The sequence below is a fragment of the Talpa occidentalis genome, unplaced genomic scaffold, assembly GCF_014898055.3.
Source record: "Talpa occidentalis isolate TD23 unplaced genomic scaffold, MPIMG_talOcc4v2.1 talOcc4.2, whole genome shotgun sequence".
In the NCBI taxonomy this organism is placed as follows: Eukaryota; Metazoa; Chordata; class Mammalia; order Eulipotyphla; family Talpidae; genus Talpa; species Talpa occidentalis.
Genome location: NW_023602073.1, coordinates 29,634,108 through 29,659,760, shown reverse-complemented (window position 1 = coordinate 29,659,760; position 25,653 = coordinate 29,634,108). Strand labels below are relative to the sequence as shown.

The following is a 25,653-nucleotide window of genomic DNA, read 5'->3' as shown; positions in this document are numbered from 1 at the left end:
ACCCTTCTGCCACAACCATATCCCGGTCAAAATATTTTGGGTTCTTAAATAAAGAAAAATAAAAGGAAAATGTCTTCCTTGCATTCTCACTGGGAGGCTCAGGATTTGGACAGCTTTCCCAGAGCTCTCTGGACGCTGTGGCCAGAATCAAGTCCTCAGTCTTGATTCTTAAATGAGCACACCTAATTTTTGCTTTTCTCTACTCACTTAAGTCAATAGGTTTAAATGGCCAGAATGGTTCCTATCTGAGGCCTGGAGGCAACATCCCCACGCTGTCTTCAGATGACTAGAGGTGACACTCACGGCTTAGAAGTACCAGATGAACATCCCCGGGCAATATTTGTCCTCATCCCAATGATCACTGGGGAAGAGCTCACACTCAAGGTGATCAGTGTGAGACTTTTCTGAAAAAGATCATCTGTGGTGTCTTTGTCTAAGTGACTCCTCGCTTATAAAATGTTTTATTGTAGTAAAATGGAACTTCCATATGACCCAGCAATTCCACTCCTAGGAATCTTCCCAAAGGACACAAAAATATTAATTCAAAGAACACCTGTGTCCCTATGTTTATTGCAGCACTATTTACAATAGGTAAGCTATGGAAACAACCCAAATACCCAAAAATAGATGACTGGATCAAGAAGATGTGGCATATATACACAATGCATTACCAATCAGCAATCAATAAAGATAAACTCATGCCATTCACAGCAACATGGATGGAGCAAGAAGGGATATGATCAGTGAAATAAGCCAGAAGGAAAAAGAAAAATATTGGATGGTTTCATTTATAGGAGGAATATAGGGGAACCAAATAAGGAATCAGGAAAAATAATAATAAGTAAAAAGTCAAAATTAACAGACAACTATAAATCAGAGACATTCTGCAGGGGAGGGGGAGGGAGAGGATCAGAACAGGGGAGGAAGAGCACAAGGGACTATGGCGATGGTGCACAGGTGAACTGGTGGTGGGAATTCTGTGGGGGATAACACTTGAGAGGAGAAAGCAAACATTGTACAAAAATGAACAATGATGATGGGTCTCCGCGGTGGTGCAGCGGTTGAGCACTGGGTCGCGCTGGGTTGCGAAGCTGCCCGCGGCCTCTACAGCGCTGTTCGATCCCCGGCTGCTCCCCGGCCACCGGAGGAGGGTCCCACATGGTGTGCAGACCTCTCCTGCCGCCCGCTGCTCCCCTCAGCAGTGTGCTTCAGTCCTTCTGCCTGCTCTGCTCCCCGCTCTGGCTCTGGTGAATTCTCTCACCCTCCCGCGCTTCTGACTGTACCCAGTGCATGTATAAATAAACAAACAAACAAATAAATAACTCTTAAAAAAAAAAAAAAGAAAATAAATTAAAAAAAAATGAACAATGATGTAAAATATATATAAATAAGTAAAATAAAAAATGCTTCATAATATGAGTGGACCCTTATGTGACCCGGGATTTCTGAATCCGAACCCTGTCTGGGAACTCACCTTGAAACATGGACAAGCAAGGTCGGGAATCAGGCTATGCCCTGACAGGAAGCACCACCTTGGGGGACTTGGGTTCATTTATTTGAATAAACAGCATTCGTGAAAATGCCTTGTTAATGAAGAATTTATAAGTGACCTCAGGGTTCTTCTGTCCTCTCCACCTCTCAGTGCACCTCCAGCCACTAAGAATAGAGGGGCCTTCCTCAGGGAGACGGGCTATTGATCTTCGAAGTGGACATTCTGTTAGCTTCTCCAGCAGTTCAAGTCAACCCAGAATATCTGAGAACACACTGCATTGAAAGCATAGGTTTTTACCTTTTTTGGAATTATTTTCTGAATAACTAGATTTGAGTTATTTTCTGCTGTGTTTTAAGTGACTGAGGCAAAGTGTCAGAGGAAAGGCGGTGGTGTCCATGCAGGCCCTTCCCCCACAGCCCAGTTCCAAGGAAAGTCCCCGAGTGTCTCCTCAGCAGCCTCTGCTGCCTCCTCTAAGTGAGCAAAGGAAGAGGGAGACCTGCACTGTCACATCTTCCCTCCTGGTAAGTGAACACCTGAGCACATGTGCGGACAGCTCAACCTCCTGATTCCTTCAAGCACCAAGGCACACTTGAAGCTGAAGGCTCCCAGTTTCCTGGGAAAGAACTTGAAACATAATTCGAAATAAAAACACAAAATCAGTACTCAGCTGCCTCTGCTGGAAGTCCCTGCTCTAACTCTCTGGAGATGGATTTGGTAACTCTCAGACTAAGCTGACTCAAATTTTATCTGGTGGTTTCCTTAGCTTATCCTCCAACTGACGTAACCCTTGTCTCTAGCTCAGGATTGTCACCTGTTCTTGGCTCTATGAGCAGGGAAGGCCCTTTCCCTGTACAACATGCTCACACGCCCATTTTCACTTGGGAGTTTGGGTGCCCATAGGCCCTCTAGGGACCAGGCGTCTTCTGTGAGGACGTCCTGACACTGAGGGGGTCACCAGGCCTGACCTTGCTAGTCTTCCCCAGTTCCATCGCCTGTGATACACAAAGCTTTTCCCCTTTGCACTCATTGGGTGTTTCCTCAGGGTAGATTGCTGAGCCCCTGTGCCCCTGAGCCCCTGTTATATCTGCTGAGCTTCAGCATGAACTTTTTTGGCCTCACTGATGATCAGTCCTCTGCTTAATCCAAATCAGGAAAGAGTGAGCCATTTTCTTGGCTCCGCGTGGAAGAAATTAGCACTGTCTGCTCCCTCAGTTCATAGGCAGGCAGCTTAAATGGACATTTTCTTGCATTTCTGGACTGCAGAAGCTCTGCCCTCTGTATTTTGTCTCATCAGAACATCTGTTTTCCAAACTGAGAATGTTCTCTGCAATTATTTCTTTAAATAAATTTTCTATAACTTTTCTTTCTCTTTTTCTCCTGGGATCCTCATAAGATGGATTTTATTTCTCTGTAGGTTCTCCCAAGGCTCTTACATTATTTTCTTTGTTTTATTTGTGTATTCTCTGACATTTTGCTTTAGAATTCACTGATTCTCTCCATTACTCGTGTTTGTCTGTTATTGAAGCCCCGTGTTGTATTTTTAATTTGGTAGCAATATTTTGAGTCACTGGTGCTAACTGTAACAGTCTCATATTTCCTCAGTCTTTATTCTGTTCCTGTTTCACATCATCCATTTTATTTTATTTTATTTTATTTTATTTAGTTCAGTGGCTTTGTGATAACTGTTCCCTTGAACTCCTCTTGGGGTAGGTGCCACGGCTCTGCTGGACTGAGGCTTCTCTCAGGGTTGTTTGCTCCATTTGTGATTTGTTCTTCTGTCTCTTCATTGTGGTGTTTATAGCAGGGACCAGGGCTAACCTGCAGGCTGCCCCCTTGTACCTGTTCGGGTGACAGGAGAACTGTCACTGACAAGGAGTAGTAGGGGGAAGGACCCAGGACAGGAAGCCTGAAGAATCAGCTCCAGTGAGTGTCAGGCACTCATGCTTCCTCCTGTGCTGTAGGTACCAGAGTTGTGGGGAGGGGTCCACAGCGACCCCCTCCTCTAGGTCACCTCCTCACCCTAAATATCTCATGAGGCTTATGCTAACCTCAACCTCTAGGCTAAGTTTGTGAACTGAATTCAGCGCTAGACACAAACTGAGCTTTCCAGTGCACAGCTTTCTCCTGGGTTGCTTTCTCCTGAGGTTAAAATCAGTTGATATTAAATATCATTTAGCAGATGTATTTAGTAGTGCTTTGACCCTATCTGGGGAAGGTGGGGGCAGCTGTGGAAGGTGGGGCCATGGGAAGGTGGGGAGTGGGACGGTAGGGAGAGTAAGGAGATTGATTGTGTGATGGCTGCTGTTTAGAGTATCACAACCTCTCACTGCAAATAATAGCCTCTATAGGAGAGACAGGTGATCAGTCATAACTTGATCTGGTGTCATCAGTCATCACTCTGCACCCTGCCCCTGTGGTTCTCCAACAGTGCCTCCCCTGTCCTGGGGGGCAACTCTGTGCACTCCCTCCAAAGTCCCCAATGCTGGATTTCCAGAGTCCCCAGTGTGGTCAAGGCCCTCTGGAGGGTCTCTGTACAGCAGCCACCCCCCCCCCCATGAGATGTATTCCCTGTATCACTGCACACACAGTTCTATTAAAGATTTCCCCCACCCACCCACCCCATTCTGCTGGACTTTTGCTCCTGTTGCATGCTATCTTTCACGGATTATAAATTTTGTTCAGCTATAATTTAGTGTGAACATATGAAGGAGGTGAGCCTAGTTTCTTCACTCTGCTGCCAACTTGCCAGGCTCTTCTTGTCAGATCCTTTACAACACATTCTGAGATAAACTTGAGTTTTTTGTTTTTATCATATTAGTTTGGTATATTGAAGTAACTGAATAGTATGTTAACTCAGGCATGATTTATTGGAATAAATTCTACCTATTCTGCATAATCCTTTTTATATGTTGCTGGTTTGGATTTGCTATCTTTTGTTGAGTATTTCTTGAGCCTATATCCAAAGAGATACTGGCCTGCAGTTTTCTTTTCTTGAGATAACTTGATCTGTTCTAGTATCTGAATAATATTGACTTCATAGATAATGAATTGGGTAGTGTTACCTCCTCTACTCTGTGGAAGTATTTGTAAAGAATCACAATTTATTCTTTAAACATTTGGTCACCAGTTCGACATTTGGGCCAGAGCTTTTTCTTAATTTATTTATTTATGTTATACAAGAGCTGGGGGTACAGGCCAGAGGTGCAGAGGTGTGGGGGTAGGGTGAGAGGATTCACTAGAGACAGAGCGGGGAACAGAACAGGCAGACTGACCGAAGTACACTGCTGAGGGAAGCAGAGGGCGAGCCAGGAGAGGTCTGCTACGCCATGTGGCAGCTCCCTGGCCAGCTGGGGATCAAACTCGTGCTGCAGAATCTGCGGACAGCCTCATAAGTTGCATCTCAACCCCTTCTGCCACCAGGGAGGTCCCTGGGCCAGAGCTTTGTATGTGGATAGTTTTTAATAACTGATCAATCTTCTAAGTTATTATAGGTATGTTCAGATTGCCTGTTTCATCTTGAACTACATTAGTAGTTCATATTTTCCTATGATTCTGCCTTTTCATCTAAGTTCTACAATTCTTGGCATATCATTTTTCACAGAGTTCTTTTTTTTTTTTTTTTTTTTTATAAATTTTATTGTTATATTCCCCATACAATTGCAGCCCCCATTCTGACCCCAATCCCTCCCCTCCCGCCCCCGCCCCCCTAAAAGTGTCTCTGGTTCATAGTTTTTTGTTGATTTTGATTTTCACTTTCTTATAGTTATTCATTTTCCTGGTCCATTATTTAAGTTTTCTAGATTCCTGCTATGAGTGAGACCATCCGGTATTTTTCTTTTTCTTTTTGGCTTATTTCGCTGAGCATGATCCCTTCCAGCGCCATCCATGTTGCAGCAAATTGCATGTGTTTATCTTTTTTGAATGCTGAGTAATATTCCATGGTATATATGTACCACATCTTCTTGATCCAGTCATCTATTTTTGGGCATTTGGGTTGTTTCCAAAGCTTAGCTATTGTAAACAGTGCTGCTATAAACATAGGGGTGCAGGTGTTCTTTGGAATTGATGTTTCTGTGTCCTTTGGGTAAATACCTAGGAGTGGAGTTGCTGGGTCATATGGAAGCTCTATGTTTAGTAGGTCCAGAAATCTCCACACAGCTCTCCACAGTGGTTGGACCAGTTTGCATTCCCACCAACAGTGCAGAAGAGTTCCTTTTTCTCCACACCCTCGCCAACATTTGTTGTTGCTAGTTTTTTTAATATGTGCCATTCTCACTGGTGTAAGATGGTATCTCATGGTAGTTTTGATTTGCATTTCCCTGATGACAAGTGATGTTGAACATTTTTTCATATGCCTGTTGGCCATTTGCATTTCCTCTTCAGAGAAGTTTCTTTTAAGCTCTTCTGCCCATTTTTTGACTGGATTATTTTCTTTGTTGTTGTTGAGTCTCATCAGCTCTTTGCAGATTTTTGTGATCAGTCCTTTATCATTAGTGTTGGGTGCAAAAATGTTCTCCCAGTTGGTGGGGTTTCTCTTTGTTTTTGTTATTGTCTCTTTTGCTGTGCAAAAGCTCTTTAATTTGATATAGTCCCAGCTGTTTATCTTTGCCTTCACTATCACTGCTTTGGGTGATGTGTCTGTAAAGATGTCACAGAGTTCTTTTATAATTCTCTGTTTTGTATGATCCAATAAGGTCCCTCTTCACTACAGATTTGAGAAATTTGAGTCTTTTTCTTTCTTTTTTTAGTGTGCGTTTGAAAATATGTTAGTTTCATTGAACTTTGAAAGGATTTTCTTTATTAATGTAGTCACTTACAGCTATAAACTTCCCTCTAAGCCCTATTTTAGTGACATCCAATAAATCTGGACATGCTGTTTCCTCATTTTCATTATTCTCAAAGTATTTTCTAATTTCTGTTGATCTCTTGGCTATATAGAAGTGCATTTTCCACATATTAGTGAGTTTTCCATAGTTCTTTGGTTATTGAATTTCCTGCCCTGTGATTGAGCATATTTTATATTATTTATGTCCTTTCAAATTTATTAGTTTGGGAGAATGACGTCAACAATACGGTAGAACAGAGAGGCTGGGATCAACCTCTCTCCTAAAAATACCTACAAAAAGGACTGATACTGAGCCTTCAGCAAAACCCAGGTGCACTGAACCAGCAGTATGACAGCAGCAATTACCCAGGATACGCAAGAACCAAAAAGGGGGCAAAAAATGGTGCAGCCCATTCTCCACAGGCATCTGGCTGAATGGGCAGCCCCGCCCTCCTAACAAGCCCACATCTTAAAGCCTGGACTGGATACCAGCCTGGAACCTCCAGTATCCCACCCTACTACAGCTAGAACCCTCAGACACCCAAAGGTGAGCAACCCAAGTCTCAGGAAGTCGCCAGCTCCATGGGAGTGGTCAGAACTTAATTTTTTCTTCTTGTCCCTGTGACTCAACTAAGAAGTAAACACCTGCTGGGAGGCACATCCCATCAAACTTCTGGCACCACCTAACAAACAGGCCAAAAACCAGACACCAGTGCCTATTGAGCACTGAGCCGCAATCTTGAAAGACCAAGCACCAGTTACACCACTCAACCAGCCCACGCTTCCAAGTGGAACAGGCCCAAACCTTGTGGTTGTCTTGCCCTGCATCAGGGCCTCTCAGTTTCCACAGCTACACCAAGAAGTGCACCCGCCAGCAGACAGAGCCACAGCTGAGACACAACAATGGGCCCGACATCAGGGGCCTTTGGATACCCCAAGCGGTCTGGTCAAAGGAAGCCCCAGGATCTGCCACCCCTGCCCAGTTGCCACAGAGGCCCAAACTCTGTAGATCCGCCCACATCAAGGTGAGAGAGCTGGGACATCCCACTCTCCAGCAGCAGCAGTAGCAGTCTGGTCAACAATACCACAGGAACCCTACCCCAAACCTGCCCAGCTGCAGCAGCAGCCCAGGCAGCGTGTAGACCCATCCACTGGCCATCAGAAAAGGCCCAGTAAGTGGGAGCTGAAGGCAGAGCAGCAGGAGCACCTGCACCTACCTGCCACCCAAAGCAGCCCGAGCCCCGGGCAGATCCATATGTACCCTGGTAAAAGCACAGGGAGATCATATCAGCGGGCACCAGTGGCCACATGGCCCTACCCCAAGAACAAACATGGAAGCAAACAACGAGGAAAAGGAAACATACAAGTGGTTAAGCAAGCCCTCCTGGGAACAATACACCACGGAGAGAAAATCAGCTTCCAGAACCCAACACTGACATGGAAGAATTCCTCTACCTGATGAAGAATTCAGAATCATCTTAATGAAAAAAAAAAAAAAAAACCTAAAGCAGAAAAGGAACAGAATGTTATGAAGAACATAATAAATGAACAGAAGAATGAGGTTGAATCTTTATATGACAGTGAAGGAACTGAGGAGGTTAAAAGATCAACGGAGAAGCTAAAAATTTCTGGGAAAAGCCACAAAAAATAGAACAGATGAAATGGAAGAATGAATCAGTACTATGAATGATATAAAAATAACTAAAAAGGACAAAGAATGAAGAAACACTCCAAGAATTACTTGACACCATCTGAAAAGGAAATATAAGAATTATAGGAATCCCAGAAGGAGAAGAGAGGGATGAGGGGACTGAGAACTACTCAAGGAAACAATGGAAGAGAACTTCCCAAACCTGAAGAAGGAAAGGAAAATAGACATACAGGAAGCTAGAAGAACCCAAACTACCAAAATGAAAAGAAAATTGTAGCAAGACACATAATAGGAAAGCTTCCAAGAGTACAAGACAAAGAAAAAAATGAAACTGATGAGGGAAAAGGAACAGAGAAGAGAAGAGAAGAGAAGAGAAGAGACGAGACGAGACGAGACGAGAATATAGTGTAATATAAAGGAAGACCAATAAGGCTGACATCAGACTTCTTTGAAGAAACACTACAGGCAAGAGAGAATGGAGCAACAGAATCAAAAAAAAAATCCAAGGCAACAGATTCTAGCCAAGAATACTTTATCCTGCAAAGCTCTCCTTCCTTTATGAGGGAAAAAAAGAAGCTTCTTATACAAACACAATCTGTAGAAATGTACTACGATTAAACTCCCCACTCCAAGAAATGTCACAAGAAGCCATGCCGGGGACCAGCCTCCGGCAAAATGTCGTGTCAGGGGTTCCTGAAAGGATGAGACGGCCTAGGCGACCTGTAAAGGGCTGAAACTTAAGGGCTGAGGGGAAGGGGATGAGGTAGTGAGGAGACACTAACACTTGGATGAGGTGCAAGTATCTTCTGCCGAGAGACTCAGCAGGTCTTTATTTATTCATTTTTAGTAAGCAGGAAAAAAAAATACATTGTCATGTGTAAAGCAGAAACAATTAGTGTATTTTATTCCCATGGACTACTGGCTCCTACGGGTCCCAGCTAGATGGTAGCCTTCAAGGTTAATAGATAAAAAACCAGACCTAACACTAAAACTTATTTTTTTAGCTAGACAATTACCTAAGACAGTGGATAGCCGCCAGTGCATCCCTATCAGCTAAAGCCTCAGCATCAAAAGACTATTTTATTCACATGGCCTTCAGCCAGGGACCAGCTGCTGCTCAGCTATCAGAACTTTTTCTACCTACAAACTTCTTAATACAGTCAACTTCATTTAAAAACTTTCCTAAGAAACTTCTAAATAAAAAGGAACTTCTAAAAAAGCAAAAGAAGGACTTACTATACTAGTTGTGCTGGTTTGCTTGTCAGATATGTACAATAAATCATCTCCCATTGTCAAGTGGGCCAAATTGTTTAGTAACTAATTTCTAAACAGGTAATTTTCCGTGCCAATTGCTTGCAGTCTGCTGATACATATAATTTATAGCCTAATGTACTTTTTGGGAAATTTTGTCTCTCTTTATGACCAAGAACAAAAAATGAAGGAATGTTAGATCTTCAGCCCCACGGTATGAGGCACAAGGAATCTTCAGCCCCACGGTGTGAGGCCCTTTACCTTCAGCCCCACGGTGTGAGGCCCTTTACCTTCAGCCCCACGGTGTGAGACCCTTTAGCTTCACTGCTTGCCAGTGTCTTATCTGGCTGGGGCATCAAGGCCTCCCGCAGCAAAGCCATAAATCTAAACCAACAGTAGAATGAACAGGAATAACAGAACAAGGTAGTGAATAGAACCACAAAATGATCACCAAAATGGCAATAACAGACTCCATGTGTCAATAATTACCCTAAGTGTTAATGGACTAAACTCACCAATAGAAAGACATGGTAGCATGCAGGACTAAAGAACAAAACCCAAACCTCTGCTGTTTCCAGAAAACATACCTAAGCTCTAAAGATAAGCATAGATTGATAGTAAAGGATTGGAAAACAATTCTAAAACAAATGGTCCAAAAAGAAGGCAGGGGTAGCCATACTTATAGGAGATTAGTTTGATTTTTAGATCAAACTAAAAATGGTGGCAAGAGACACCAAAGGACACTATATAATGAAGGGACAATGCACCAGAAAGACATAACACTCATCAGTATAGACTCACCAAATGAGGGAGCACCAAAATACATTAGACAATTACTATCAGCTCTGAAAATAGACATTGGAGAAAATACAATACGTGGTAGGAGACTTCAATACTGCACTCTCACCAAGGAACTGAGCAACAAGACAGAAAATAAACAAGGACACAATAGCCCTAAATGAAGATCTAGACCACATGGAACTAATAAACATTTACAAGACACAAAAAAAATACACATTTCTCTCAAGTATAAATGGATCATTCTCCAAGATCAACCACTGTAGTGCCAAGAAGGCACAGAGCTGGTTCTCTATGATCTGAGCACATAGGTAAAGGAGAGTCCTGGAGCCCTCGATGACTTTTTCAGGTTTTTATTGCGGTTTTACATTTACCGTGGCAACCAGGTACACAGCAGGCAGGAGTGCCAGGGGTTGGGTGGCAGGAGGCTGGCAGGCCTCCCACCCCAGGCTACTCTTCACTTGGCTCTCTCCGGCATTTACAAGTGTTCCTTGGTGACTACAAATACTGCAGCCATGGCCCACAAGAGTAAATAACACAACTGAATATAACAATGTAACAAAATCCAGGTGCCTGCCATCATGCATTCAGGATGGCAGGGATACATCATCAATCCTAATGGAGGGAGGGCAAAAAAGCCTGACAAGCATTGCCCCTACAACCCTTCACAACTGGAACCCAGGCAGGCACCCTCCTGAGTCCATGTTAACCGTATCAAACATTTCTGCAGAACATGTTTCACACACAGACTTGAAACACAGTTTGAAGGGCATTCTCATGCTTCATACTTGAATGAGCATTAATTAAACATCTACCATGTGCCAGGCACTGTGTTAGGCACTACAGAGCTCAAGGAAAAGCTTCTTTTCTAGCAACAGGCTGCTTTTGGCCACTGGTCACACCTTGATTTTCATCTCCTGGGGTGTACAAACAATACCCTCCACCCCCAGGGTCCCCAAAACATAACATTAACCTGCCAAGTTTCCTCCGCCTTCTGGCAGGATTGTCAGTCCAAGTCCGTCCATTGGCTTTTCTCCCTGCGTCAGCACTGGGTGAGCTCTGGATGATGAATCGTGGTCCTCTTTCTTTCCTACCATTTTGTTGCCTCAGGGGCCATGGGCTGGTCCTCACGGGCCGTCTCCTCCTCCACTCGAGGTCTTGTCCCGCATCTCCTGGACCTTGTCCACCTCCTGTGCTCCTGCAGCGTCTTCAGCTCTTTCCGCAGCTCCTGGACTCTGGTCGTCTCCTGTGCTGCCATGGTGCCTTCAGTGTTGTCACAGGCTCATGGCCTGCCACTCATCAGTCCCTCCTGAGGTCTTCAGAGGGTTCCACACCCATCTACATCAGATCATCCTTCCGACTATGCCAATTTTAGTGTCTTTGTGGCACTACAACCACATACTGGGTCACAACACAAACATCAACAAATACATGAAAACTGAAATCATATCAAATCTCTTCTCAGATGATAAAAGCATCAAATTAGAAATAAACTATGAAAGAAATCAAGGAAATTGCCCACTACATGGAGACTGAACAATGTGCTACTGAGAGACCATTGGGTTAAAGAGGAAATCAAAGAAGAAATTAAAAAGTACCTTGAGACAAATGACAAAGGCAACACAATGTTCCAGAATGAATGGATTCAGCAAAATTGGTATTAAAGGAGGGCCTTCCCGGTGGCGCAGCGGTTGAGCGCTGGGTTGCGAAGCTGCCCACAGCCTCTGCAGCGCCGGTTCTATCCCTGGCTGCTCCCTGGCCACCGGAGGAGGGTCCCACATGGCGCGCAGACCTCTCCTGCCGCCCGCTGCTCCCCTCAGTGTACCTAGGTCCTTCTGCCTGCTCTGCTCCCCGCTCTGGCTCTGGTGAACTCTCTCACCCTCCCGCACTTCTGACTGTACCCAGTGCATGTATAAATAAAAACAAACAAACAAATAAATAAATAAAAATACATGCTTTTAAAAAAAAAATTGGTATTAAAGGAAAGTACATAGCAGTACAAGTCCATATCAAGAAGTAAGAAATAACCCAAACAAACAATCTAATCTTCTATCTTGAGGAACTAAAGAAAGAAAAAAATATATATCCAAAAGCCAGAAAAAAAATGAAATAATAAAATTTCAAGCAGAAATAAATGCAATAAAAATTAAAAAGATAGTCCAAAAGCTCAATAAAACCAAAAGCTGGTTCTTCAAAAATAATTACTAAAACAGACAAACCCCTAGCAAGGTGCAAAAGAAAAAAAAGAAGAAAACCCAAATAAGTAGGATTATAAATGAAAGAGGAGAAATTACAACAAACACAGTAGAAATCCAGAAGATAGAGGTTACTTTGAACATTGATATGCAAGCAAGTTCAGCACTGTAGATGAGATGGACAAATTCTTAGAACTATAAATCACCCAAAGCTGAACAAAGACTATGAAAACCTAAAAAAAAATTTTTAAAAATGACAAGCAGTGAAATTGAAACAGTAATGAAAACCCTCCCAAAACTCAAAAGCCCAGAATCAGATGGTTTCACAAACAAGTTCTGCCAAACATTCAAAGATGAATTAATGTTTATCCTACAAAAAAATCAGAAAAGAAGAAAACTACCAAATTCATTTTACAAGGCCAACATTACACTAATACCAAAACCAAACAAAGACTACACAAAAATAGAAAACTACAGACCAATCTCCCTAATGAACACAAATACAAAATCCTCAATAAAATCTAGCAAACTGAATCCAAAAATGCAACAAAAGGGAAAAAATGCATCAAAAGGATTGTACATCATGATTAAGTGGGATGTATCCCAGGGACACAAGGATGACTCAACATACAAAAATCAGTTAATGTACTTCACTCACCACATCAACAAAAAGAAAAACAAAAACCATATGATCATATCAATAAATGTGGAGAAAGCTTTTCATAAAGTCCAACATCCATTTATGATGAAGGCCCTCAAAAAACTCAGCTTAAAAGGGACAGATCTTAACATAATAAAAGCCATATATGACAAACCGACAGCTAACATCATTCTCAATGTTGAAAAATTTAAAGTCTTCCTATTAAGATCTGGAACAAGTCAAGGATTTCCACTCTCACCACTGCTTTTCAGTGTAATACTAGAAGTCCTACCTAGGGCAATTAGGCAAGAGGAAGACATAAAAGGAGTCCAAATAGTGAAAGAGGAAATGAAACTATCACAATATGCAATATATAGAAAGAATTCTGAAAATTTCACAGAAAAACTAATGAAAACAATAAACCAGTATAGTAAGGTAGCAGGTTACAAAATTAGCACAAAAAAATCAGTAGCCTTCCTAGATGCAATCAATCAATCTCAAGAGGACAAAATTAAGAAAATCATCTCATCTATAACTGTACCCCCCAAAATTAAATACCTGGGAATAAACCTAACAAAGAAGGTGAAGACCTATACAAGGAAAACTACAAAATGCCTTTAAAGAAATAGGAGAAGACATTAAAGTGGCCACTCTACCAAAAGCAATTTACAAGTTCAATGCAATTCCAATAAAAATCGCAATGACATTCTTCAAAGAAATGGAACAAATATTGATGAAATTCATATAGAACCACAAAAAACTCCAAATAGCGAAAGCTCTTCTGACTCGAAGTGGGGAGAATAGAGGCATTAATCTCCCAGATTCCAAACTATATATACAAAGTGTTATAATAAAACGTGCAGTATCGAAACAAAAACAGACACACAGACCAATGGAATTGAAATGAAAGCCCAGAAATAAAACCACACATATATGGTCAACTAATTTATGACAAAGGACAAATACACAATGGAATAAGTAAAGTCTCTTCAATAAATGTTTCTGGGAAAACTGGACTGCCACGTGCAAGGGAATGAAACTAGACTACTACCTCACACCATACACAAAAAAATCAACTCAAAATGGATGAGACCTGAATGTAAGACTGAAACCATAAACTATACAGAAGAAAACATAGTCAAAACACTCTGTGACATAAACTTTAGAAACACCTTTGAGGACTCATCTCTGAAAGCAAGGAAAACAAAGAAGAGAAACAGCTTGGAGTACATCAAACTAAAAGTTTCTGTACAACAAAAGAGACACTAACTAAAATGAATTGTTGTTAATCACACCGTGCCTAATTTATAAAGTAAACCTATCATAGGTATGTTTGTGCAGGGAAATCTGTATACACGGCTCCATACTATAGGTGGTTCAGGCATCCACTGGGGGTCTTGGAATACATCCCACATGGGTAAAGAGGGGCTACAGTACGAGTATTTGGATTTAGGGCAAATTAAAGGTGTGTATTGCATGTCTTTGTGTTAATTTGCATTTGTACTTATATATGCATATATAAGCAAATCATTTATATATAATGGTGAGTATCTGTTCATTTGCCTGCTTGCCATCAATATAGCTTCCTTGGAAACGGTTCAGAGTTTGGTTCAATTTAAATGTTTTTTGTTCCTTGTTGAATTTTAAGGGTTCCATGCATATTCTGAAACATGTATTATATCAGAGCCTTGTTTTGCAAATACTTTCTCCCAGTCTGTGGCCCCAGCTCTTTTACAGACCTAACACTCACATCAATGCACAGAATTTTCTGGGAAGAGAAATGAGGAATTGCTGACTGCAGGGGTTCAGAGTAGAGGGACTTGGTTGATGACAGGATGATGTGACTTACGTATTGTGTATGTTCTTGAATATTTATGAACCCTCTGTGTGTCACAAATAATAAATGTTAGTTATTATCAAAATGATTTATTATCAAAAATTAATTAGATGACAATCCCTGACACCATGACTCCACAGATCGCTCAGTGGCGTGTTCTCAGACTCTGACCCTCTACTCTAGGACCCGCCATCTTGTCACTGAACTGTTTTGCCTTAGAATTTCCACCTGACAAATTTGGGCTGAATGGACAGACATCCCTTCCCGCTGAAAATAGCTAAAAATGCCACTTACTTAAAGTATCAGAACTGACAGTAGAGTAATAATGGCCTTACCCAGAAGACAAGGGGGAGACCCTGTATGGGCCCCACAGAGAACAGCACCCTGAGGAGGGAGGAAGGGCTGTAAGGGCCCTGCCCAGAGCAGACTCGGAGCCCAGCCCTTCAGCTCTGCGCTGAGTGGGACAACCAACATCCACCTTCCGTTTTAAAATTCAGGAAGATGTTTTATTCTGATTAAATTTATATGTATAATGCAGAATTTTTGTGCTATAATGTACATTCATTGTAAAAAAATAAAAATGTGGGGCCTCCCTGATGGTGTAGAGGTTATCTCAGGGTTATCACCACCGAGTTAGATCCCCAACCAGGGAGCTATCCACATGGCGCAGCAAACATCTCCTATCTCACCTGCTGCTCCCCTCAGCAGTGTATTTCAGTAGATACTCCTTCTGTTGTCCACTGTGTCTCTGGTGAATCCTCTCACCCTTACCACCTCTGGCTTGCACCCCAGTTCTTATATACATAAATAAAAATAAATCCTTATATATATATGTGTATATATATATATAATGTTACAAATGGTACAGTAAAAATAACTGTTGTTCTTACACTTGGAGAAACTATGTTTCATTCTTTCCTTGTCTGTTGAAGATCCTGCTGCTGCTACCTGAGTCAGTCTCTCTCTCTCTCTCTCTCTCTCTCTCTCACTGAGCAGAGCCCAGTAGCCTCAGCCCTGTCACCTCCAAATGCCATTACCCAGGTCAGCTCACTCACACCCCTCCTGAGATGGCTATTTCTCACTTCCTCCCCCTACTCAGCCCCTCAGAGCTCCTCCCTCCCTCCACTTTTATATTATCAGTTTATTTCTTTTTCATTCTTAAAATATGAAGTACTCAGATGAGAACAGCACCATGGATCCTCTGCACCTGGATCCTCTGCCCTCACCCCAGTGATAGTAGAAGACCCCTCCTGTCTAGATCACCCCTCAGCTTGGGTGCAGGATCAGGCCCCTTTGTCCCCTGGGTGATCATATCCCACTGTCCTGTGGGTCATGCTCTCTGCCACACACACATGCCATAATAGCTCCCATTCAAAAAATACAATTAAACCAGTTCAAACTCCCCCCATAAAATCCACTACCCAACCCCATGTCTTCCTCCACCACTGTTCCATGTTTATGGCACTCAGTCAGATCCTCAGTGAGTCCATTATCTCACCTACTAGATTGTCTTTTAATTTTTTGCAACTAGACATCTGTACATAGTTTTAAAAGCCCACACTTCTACAAGACTTTTTAAGGAGATAGATGTCCCCACCTTCTATGGGCCTCACTTCTTGAATCTCAGGGACAAGCTGTTTTTCTTTTTAACTGATTCACTATTGATACGTCCTCCCAATATAATAACATTATAGTTATGGTTAGCTCAATGTGTGATGTGTGCATCTTTTTTTGTCAGGTCATTTTATGATTTTAGTTCTTCCTCAAAATGTACCAACCTTTAAAGAAAACGGATACCTCTCAGGAGCCAGAGAAGGAAAGCATTTCAGACTAGGAGAGAGTGAAAGCACTGTCAACTGTTGTTAACAATAAGAAATAGCAAAGTGTTGAATGAAATAAGGTCACAACTTTGGTGATGACCATCATTGTCAACCTTCCCCAGGCAGGGCCAGCACCTGAGCCCAGAGAAGGGCTGCCCAGGAGGGAGCAGGAGGGAGGGAGCAGGATGTGGACAGAGACCACCCTGTCCAATGTGAAGAGCTGTGGGGTCCTAGCCAGGGAGGCTTAGGAAAGCAGGGAGCATCTCCTCAGGCCTGAGAGAAAGAATCTGGAGACAAAATAAATCTGATTTCTGATAATATAAAGTACATAAAAGTCACTTCTGTCACAATCCAAAGTACTATTTCCCAAGGAAACTAATTTGAATGAGGTGAATAGACTGGTTTTTTTGGGGGGAGGGAGGGGCACTACCATCTTTACTTGAAGGGATGAATGACAAACACTATCAGTATTTAGATTTGGTCAACCCGTACACACTTTCTAGAAAATGAATGTCTGTCCCTTTAAGAAAATCCACTGACAGTTGGCAACTGATAGTAATTAACTGCCTGGATAAGATACAAGCTCCAAGTGAAAACCAGGTATTGGAAAATTGCGTCCCATCACTATATACTTGACAACTTCCAATAGCCACTCACTTTTCTTTTGGGAAATTTGGAACATAAAAAAAATATATGATTTTCAACTTTTGAATAATTAACAAAGATTATATAACCTAATAAAACAAGCATCATTTTTTAAAATCATGTAGTAGTTCTAGATTAATAATCAAGAGAGGCCTATGGTGGGCCTCCCTGGTGGCGCAGGCAGTTGAGCACAGCACTGTGAAGCTGTCTGCAGCCTCTGCAGCGCAAGTTCTATCCCTGCAGGCAGGGGAGAAACCCACATGGCAAGCAAACCTCTCCTGTCTTGCTCACTGCTGCCCTCAGCAGTGTGTTTCGTCAGTCTGCCTGTTTTGTTCCCGGCTCTGTCTTTGGTGAATCCTCTCACCCTCCCAAGCATCTGGCCTGTACCCCGGTGCTTGTATAAATAAATAAATCTTTAAAAAAAAAGAGAGGGAGGGCTACAGAATTAAAATAACAGAAAAGAAAATATTCAATATTGTTTCACTTTCAAATAACATTTGAAACCACTTTTACAAGTGAATCTATACAGTTTCAATTTCTTGTCGATGTGTAACAAAGTTGAATATTCACAATTATCTGAAAGGTAATTAAAATGCTTTTGTCACATATTTCAGTGAGGCTGTATAATTTGTCATTGACCAACCAAAACAGCAGAGTCAATGCAGGGGAAAATATGACATCCAACATGCTTCTAATGAGACAGAGAAAAAAGACAATTGCAAAAATATAAGCTGTAAAAGATCCACTTATTGCTGTGATTATTTTCATAAATATCTATATTTCATTAAGACCTTTCGAACATGCAATGGCTATTAATATTACTTTAAATTAAATAAAAACAACTTTATATTGGTTTTATTTCTCGTTTAGTAAATACTGAGAGCTATAAACTTTTAAAATTATACTGGGTCCTCGCTAATTTGTAAAACTGTAGAGATCCTGAAAGGAAAATGCTTGAAAATCACTGACACAGTCCTTGGGCCTGGACTCAGAGACACGGTGGGACAAAGTCTGGGGGCGGGCAAAGTCCCAGGTCTCGGGTGTGGCTCTCAGGGTCTCAGTCCCCAGGGTACTGTCTGGGGCTGGAAGGTGACTGTTGGGGATTCCCCACCTTCCCAGTTTCACTTCTTCTCACAACCTATATTGGGTCCTCCTTCCTGGATACTGGTGATTCACCCCAGTTCTCACTCCCCATTGCCTGGAGGTCTCCAGAGCAGCCAATCAGCAGCTCCGGGTCCAGTTATAAAGTCTCCCCCGACCAATCCGGACTCAGATTCTTGCCCAAAGAGTTCAGGTGATGAGGCCCCCAACTCTCCTGCTGCTGCTCTCAGGGGCGCTGGCCCTGACGGAGACCTGGGCCGGTGAGTGCGGGCCGGGAGGGAAAAGGCCACGGAGGAGGGAGGAACCCCGGCGCGGGGCTTAAGACCCCGGAAAAAGCAAGTCTCCCCCGCCTCTGGCCCTTTTGTTCCCCCTTGACCCCAACCTGTCCTGACCCCGCTCTGCCCCTCCCAGCGCCCCCGCGCCCCCCTCCGCCTCCTCTTACTTTTCTGAGTATCGACCCTTCACGTCGGCCGCCATAATTCAATCTCAGGAGCCCCCTCGCCCCCTCCCCTCCCGCCCCATCTCCCCGGGGGGATCCGCGCGGGGCGGAGGCTCAGCCCGGGTCTCCCTCCCGCCCCCAGGCTCCCACTCCCTGAGGTATTTCTCCACCGCGATGTCCCGGCCCGGCCCCGGGGAGCCCCGCTTCAGCTTCATCACCGTGGGGTACGTGGACGACACGCAGTTCGTGCGGTTCGACAGCGACTCCCCGGAGCAGAAGAAGGAGCCGCGGGCGCCCTGGATGGAGCAGGAGGGGCCGGAGTACTGGGCGCGGGAGACGCAGATCTCCAGGAACGCCATGGCGGTGTACCGGGGCAACCTGCGCACCGCGCTGCGCTACTACAACCAGAGCGAGGACGGTGAGCGGGGCGGGCCCGGGGCGCTCACGACCCCACCCCCGCGGGCGGGCGGGGACCCCAGACCCCGGCCCGAGCGTCCCCCGAGGCAGGGGGACCCGCCGGACCCTCGACCCGGGACGAGCCCCGGGACGTTCCCCGCGGGGTTCCGGCGTCAGTTTCGGTTTATTCCCGGCGGGGGCGGGGGGACAGGGTGACGCGGGGTGACCGCGGGTGACGGGCGGGGACAGGCTCTCACACCATCCAGAGGATGTACGGCTGCGACGTGGGGCCCGACGGGCGCCTCCTCCGCGGGTACTGGCAGTTCGCCTACGACGGCGCCGACTACATCGCCCTGAACGAGGACCTGCGCTCCTGGACCGCGGCGGACGCGGCGGCTCAGATCACCGGCGCAAGTGGGAGGAGGCTGGAGAGGCGGAGCGCGTCAGGAACTACCTGGAGGGCAGGTGCGTGGAGTCGCTGCGCAGGTACCTGGAGCACGGGAAGGAGACGCTGCAGCGCTCAGGTAAGAGGAGCCGCGAGGTCTCCCAACCCCCTCAGGCCGGCACCGCGGGGAGGGTGGCGTCAGGGTCGCAGCAGCGCCCCCTCTCTGGTCAGGGGAGGAGGAGCCCCCGGGTTTCCTGACTCCCTTTGGTCTCTCTTGAACCTGAGGGAGACCAGCCCCGAAATCACCATTTTGACTGGGCAGCCATTTGGGAGCCAACAGTTTTTCTTTCAGGGTCTTGTTATTGGTCGGAGCACATTTTTCTTTTTCTTTTTAATATTTATTTATGGATGCAAGAACGGGGGCACAAGCCAGAGATGTGGGGAACAAGAGGTTTCACCACAGACAGAGCGGGGAATCTGACTCCTGCTTTTCTGAGTGCCTAGGTCTGTCCCCAAAAGTCTGTGCTCTCCAACTGTTACGGAGCAGCCCGATATAAACGGGTTCCTGGCTGTGGGTCCTCACCCGCGCGCTTTAAAGGGACTTATGAATACTCCACTACAGGCACACACAAAAGGTTAATAAAAGGTTTATTTACAAGAGAAAAAGAAAATAAGGAAAATGTACAACTCAGGGAGAAAATAGGGAAATAAAGTCTTTAATGCGTCCTACCCGATCCGACGACCTGGAAACCAAAGTCACTCTCAGAGCTGGCCGGACCTGCGAGCTGGCAGGGAGCCAAAATGGGGGACCCCTCCAAAGCCCACGTGTCCGGCTTTATACCAACCTGGCTGCTTAACCCCACCCTCAGGTCCCAGCCACCTTCCCTTTGGTGGTGATGGGATTTGGAGTTCCCAGTGCCTTTGGCTTTGGCTTGGGGAGGGGGTGGAGTCCACAAAGCCTGTATGGAATTAGCTTTAGGACATCCTTTCCCCTTAACAGTCCTTAGAGAACTGCTTCCTCCTATTCAGAGTTTCACAGTAATTCTAGGTCTTTATTTTTTTTAAAGATTTATTTATTTATTTATTTATACAAGCACTGGGTACAGTCAGAAGCACGGGAGGGTGAGAGAATTCCCCAGAGCCAGAGAGGAGAGTAGAGCAGGCAGACTGACAAAGTACACTGCTGAGGGGAGCAGCGGGCGGCAGGAGAGGTCTGCCGCCATGTGGGACCCTCCCTCTGGTGGCCGGGAAGCAAACCGGCGCTGCCAAGGCTGCGGGCAGCTTCGCAACCCAGCGTTCAACCACTGCACCACCAGGGAGGCCCTAATTCTAGATCTTTCTAAGGAATAAGAGATTACCCCAGACTAGGCTGGTTTCTTGATTTTCTGCTCCTCTTCTAAACCCACTGTTCTGTCCATTCTGAGGATGGTCACAGGAGGCGTTTTCAGGGTCCATGAGGGAAAAACCCAGAGGGTGAAAGTTCTCACACTTCTCCACAGTTGCCCCAAAGACACACATGACCCACCACCCCACCTCTGACCAGAAGGTCATCCTGAGGTGCTGGGCCCTGGACTTCTACCCTGCGGACATCACCCTGACCTGGCAGCGAGATGGGGAGGACCTGACCCAGGACACAGAGCTGGTGGAGACCAGGCCTGGGGAGGATGGAACCTTCCAGAAGTGGGCGGCTGTGGTGGTGCCTTCTGGGGAGGAGCAGAGATACACGTGCCACGTGCAGCATGGGATGGAGAAGCCCCGAGTCCTGACTTGGGGTAAGGAGGGGGGTGGGCACAGAGCTTCTCAGGGGCATCAGAAGCCCTTCTGGAGCCCTTCAGAGCATAAGATGGAGGCTTGGGGCTTAAGGTCTCTCCTTCCCTTCCTTTCCAGTGCCCCCTCCTCAGTCCTCCATCCTCACCGTGGGCATCATCGCTGGCCTGGTTCTCCTTGGAGTTCTTGTGCTCACTGGAGCTGCCGTGGCTGCAGCTGTGATGTGGAGGAAGAAGCGCTCAGGTAGAGAAGGGAGTGGGAGGTCTTGTCTACTGCAGACTTTCAGGGCACAGATAGAACTTGCTCTGCCTGGTAATGGGAAGTACCACTCACACACTTGTGTTGCCCAGTCTGGAGCTGATTGTTAACCGTCTTTTGTAAAGCATTTTTGAAAATGAGTAGAAGGTTGTTTACCTTGATAATTCCAGTGATGGGGCCCTGATTCCAGCAAATGGCACAGGGGAAGGTGCCTGCTAAGGCAGACCCCAGGAAGCAGTTGGTCCAGTCCCTCCTCCTTGATTCTCTTCATATATCTGGTCCTGTCCTTAGTGTCCAGCCACAGTTCTACAAACTTTCCTGTGGTACAGGACTAGGAGATTCCTTTAGGACTTAATGGCCTGACTCCTCCCTGGTCTCATTATAATGTTTCTTCCCACAGGTGGAAAAGGAGGAAGCTACACTCAGGCTGCAGGTAAGTGTGGATCAGGGTTTTGGTCTCTGAGCTCATGGGGACAGTGTAGATGGAGCCCATGGGGGAGTCACCCTCATCATTCCCTCCTGTGGTCTCATCTCTCTGTGGCTCTGACCAGGTTCTGTTTTGTTCTCCCCCAGGCAGTGACAGTTCCCAGGGCTCTGATGTGTCTCTCACAGCTGCTAAAGGTGAAACCCTGGAGGCCTGCAGTGGGAGGGGCTGGGGCAGAGAGGATGGGACCAGGTTATGGGGAAGGTGGACATTCTGAGGATGCGGTGGACTGTTGAGAATGTCAACACGTACGTTTTTCTTTGAAATTGTTTATGATCTTTTTCCTTCACAGTGTGAGCCAGCTGCCTTGTCGGGGCTGAGTGATGCAGGATTTCTTCTCACCTCCACTTCGTAACTTCAAGATCCCTGGCTTCCTTTGCTGCAAAAGGCATCGGAATGTGTCTCTGTTCTTATGAGATAATGTGAGGAGGTGGGGAGACTGGGCCAGCCCAGGCCCCTCCCCACACTGACCTGTGTCTCTCCTTGATGATTTCCCTGTTGCAGCAAAAGCAGCTTCATCTGCCTCTACCCCTGTCTTTGTGTTTTCTTCAAGAACAGTAACTACTTCCCTCTTGAAATAATAATTGAGTTCTGAAATTACTTTATGTGATCTTACCTGATGGGTTTGGGGGCTGATAAAAATGATCCCTAAAATTTGAGTGAAATAAATGGGAAACTTTCCAGAATCATGTGTTTGCTGTGCTGTGTCTCTGCAGGTGGGGGCAGGAGAGGCTGTAGGAGCTGAGAGGGACGGAGCCTGTATCTAGTCGTTGCTCAGTGCATTGTGGGTTTTGACATGGTCACTCCTCAGGGGTCATCTCTCTGCTCCTTTGTCCTTGTCCTTCAGGAGCACCTGTCCCAGCAGGCCCTGTGATCACAGGGACCCGACCTGGCCTTGTGCTCATGTCTGGGCAGGGAGTGATTGTGTGGCCAGGTCAGCCCAGACTCAGCTCAGGGTCTAGCCTTCTGCCCTCAAATTTCTATGTATTTCTATTTTGAGTCTTTGAGTTTTATATTGCTTTATGCCTGTTCTTTCTCATGTTTAGAGAACAGGCCTCATGTGCTTTTGGTCCCTGTCTCTGACAGCAGCAGGAGCATCTGTCATTGTCCCCACAAGGCACAGGGTGTCCCTTGACACAGGAGTCTGGTGAGATGAATTTTCAGACTCATCTAATTTTTTACCTCATTTTAGGACTGTTTTCTGAATTATTATTTCCACCTTTCCCAACTCTCTTTTTAAAGACAAAATCTTGGTATTACTGGAGAGGAAGATTTGATAATTTCCTGATGGATGTAGATAAAGTCATGATAGATTTCTATTTTTCTCTACAACTTCTCCCTGTAACCCTCCTCTTAAATGTAGTAACCCCAGTGCTGGTGCTATTCGAGACCCATGGATTGATGGAGTCAGTTACCTTCATAGTTGACTGAAAATAGGGCCCATAAGCCTAGGAACCTGGACCTCCCTGGTGGCCCAGGGGTAAATCTCAACGCTATCACCACTACACCCCTAGTTAGATCCTAGCAGGGGAACTAACCCACAAATGTCCCAGCAGGCCACTCCTGTTTCACCTGCTACTCCCCTCAGCAGTATATTTCAGTCAGTCTGCCTGTTCTGCTCCCCACTCTGTCCTTGGTGAATCCTCTCACCAATCCCACCTCCACACTTCTGACCTACACCCAGTTCTTCTACACAAAAAAATAAATCTTAAAAAAAAAAAAAACAAACTAGGAACCTCATTTCAAAAGAACTGTGTTGGGCCTCCCCTGGTGGTGCAGCGGTTGAGCGCTGGGTTCTGAGGCTGCCCACGGCCTCTGCAGCACCACCCGGCCACTTGCAAGGGTCCCCATGGCGCAACAGACCTCTCCTGCCGCACCCACTGCTCCCCTCAGCAGTGTATTTCGTCAGTCTGCCTGTTCTGTTCCACACTCTGGCTCTGGTAAATTCTCTCACCCTCCCACGCTCCTGACTGTACCCAGTGCTTGTATAAGTAAATACATAATATTTTTAAAAAAAAATCTGTGTAATGTGCCACATTCGTAAAGACTCTGTCTTTCTAGAACAGGGAGGTGCTCTACACTGATAACACAACTAATAACTGTTGCACCAGGTCTGTGACTGACTGTTTATGCAACTAGGAAACTTCCATAAACTGAAAACATGCACAACTTGCGGCCTATGGAGAGTGTGTCCTAGTGGGGAGGGGAGACTGGGGACTGTGTGACAGTAGATCAGACAGTAAACCACCACTGTCTGGTTAGAAGTGGGTATGGGATGTGGGAAGGTGACCAGAGTCAGTGTGTGGGGACAGGATGGTTTTTTTGTCAGCATGGTTAGTGTGGGTCTCACTAAAGTGACCTTTGAGAAAAAGTCTAATGGACACATTGCCCACAAGGATGGGCAGGGAAGTTCAGTCCAGGCAGGAGAACCTCCAGTGCAGATGCCGAGCAGGAATGTGTCTGTGTGACTGACATGAGCAAGGAGACCAAGGGCTGAGCAGAGGCCAATTGAGATGCGATCTGTGTGCACCCAGATCATGCAGGCCTTCAGGATATTGGGAGGGTTTCACTAAGATGTGGAATGACAAGAACTTCTGAAGAGATACACACCTGTGGGACTTCTCTCTGGTAGCCTCAGTCTGGCTGCTGTGCAGCATGGAAGGGTGAGAGGTGGGAAGAGAAATGGAGGAAACCAGCGCAGGTCCCAGGACAGAGAGGTTGGTGGCTTCGGTGGGGGGTGAGCAGGGAAATAATAGGCAGTGATAAGATTGTGTATATTTAGACATGGACTTTACAGTGTTCCCTATTCCTGGGCTGTGAGAAGGGGGTCAAGGATGACACTCAGTGTCTCAGACTGTGCAGGCAGAGAGGTGGAGCCTCAGTGACATGGGGAGACCCCAGAAGACACATATGTGGGCATCCCAGGCATTCACTTTAGGAAAGTTGAGACTTCTATTACAATTGAAAATGATGTTGGCAATTGGACAGACAAGTCTGGGGCACAGGTGAAATGTCTGAGGTAAGAAATAGATCTGGGAGGTGATGTGATGTCAATAATATTTAAAGTCTTGAGCATGTAAGGGTCACCCAGAATGTGATGACTCAGCGAGAGAAAGGAACAGAATTAAACTCCAGATTCCACAGTGATGAGCAATCGGAGCAGACACCCCGCCCAGAGCCAACTACACAGTCTGACCGCACGTGGAGAAGACATGGAGACCAGGCAGCCCCACTTCAGTGAGCACAGTAGTCACCTGGACGCTCATGAAGACTCAGAAGGTCTAGAACAGCCTGAGAGTCTCTTATTTGGGCTCTCCCCTCACCCTAGGGGATGGAGAATTTAGGGCTGGTGCTCAGGAAGAGGCACTTTCATCTCTGGAAGCAGGAACAAATAACAGGGACTCTGGAATCCAAGTTCCCATCCAAGAGATTGAGGGAAGCTGTATAATTTGGGGACCCAGAATTGGGGGAGCTACTGTTATGACCTAGACACCTGGCTCTTCCCTGAGACCTGTACCCATAATTACTCACTAGGGGGTCATTTTGAGGCCCCTAACCTGACAGTGAAACTTGTGTTGCCGCTGGGAGCCCAGGGAGCCTAGGAGGGTCTGGCTGAGCAGGAGAAAGGGCGGCTCTGGGCTCCTGTGCTCAGCCCTGTGGCCACACGGG

The 25,653-nt window shown here is 45.5% G+C and overlaps 1 protein-coding gene across 1 annotated transcript; it reads left to right on the top strand.

Moving 5' to 3' along the window:
- The first annotated feature begins 18,415 nt into the window (after positions 1 to 18,415).
- Positions 18,416 to 22,870, top strand: LOC119251972 (class I histocompatibility antigen, Gogo-B*0101 alpha chain-like). Its single transcript, XM_054698466.1, is given in 9 exon segments — positions 18,416 to 18,515; positions 18,837 to 19,112; positions 19,340 to 19,495; positions 19,498 to 19,614; positions 20,975 to 21,247; positions 21,363 to 21,485; positions 21,901 to 21,933; positions 22,074 to 22,121; positions 22,277 to 22,870. Coding segments are annotated over 9 exon segments (1,095 nt in total). The 5' UTR covers positions 18,416 to 18,451; the 3' UTR covers positions 22,282 to 22,870.
- The last annotated feature ends 2,783 nt before the right edge of the window (positions 22,871 to 25,653 follow it).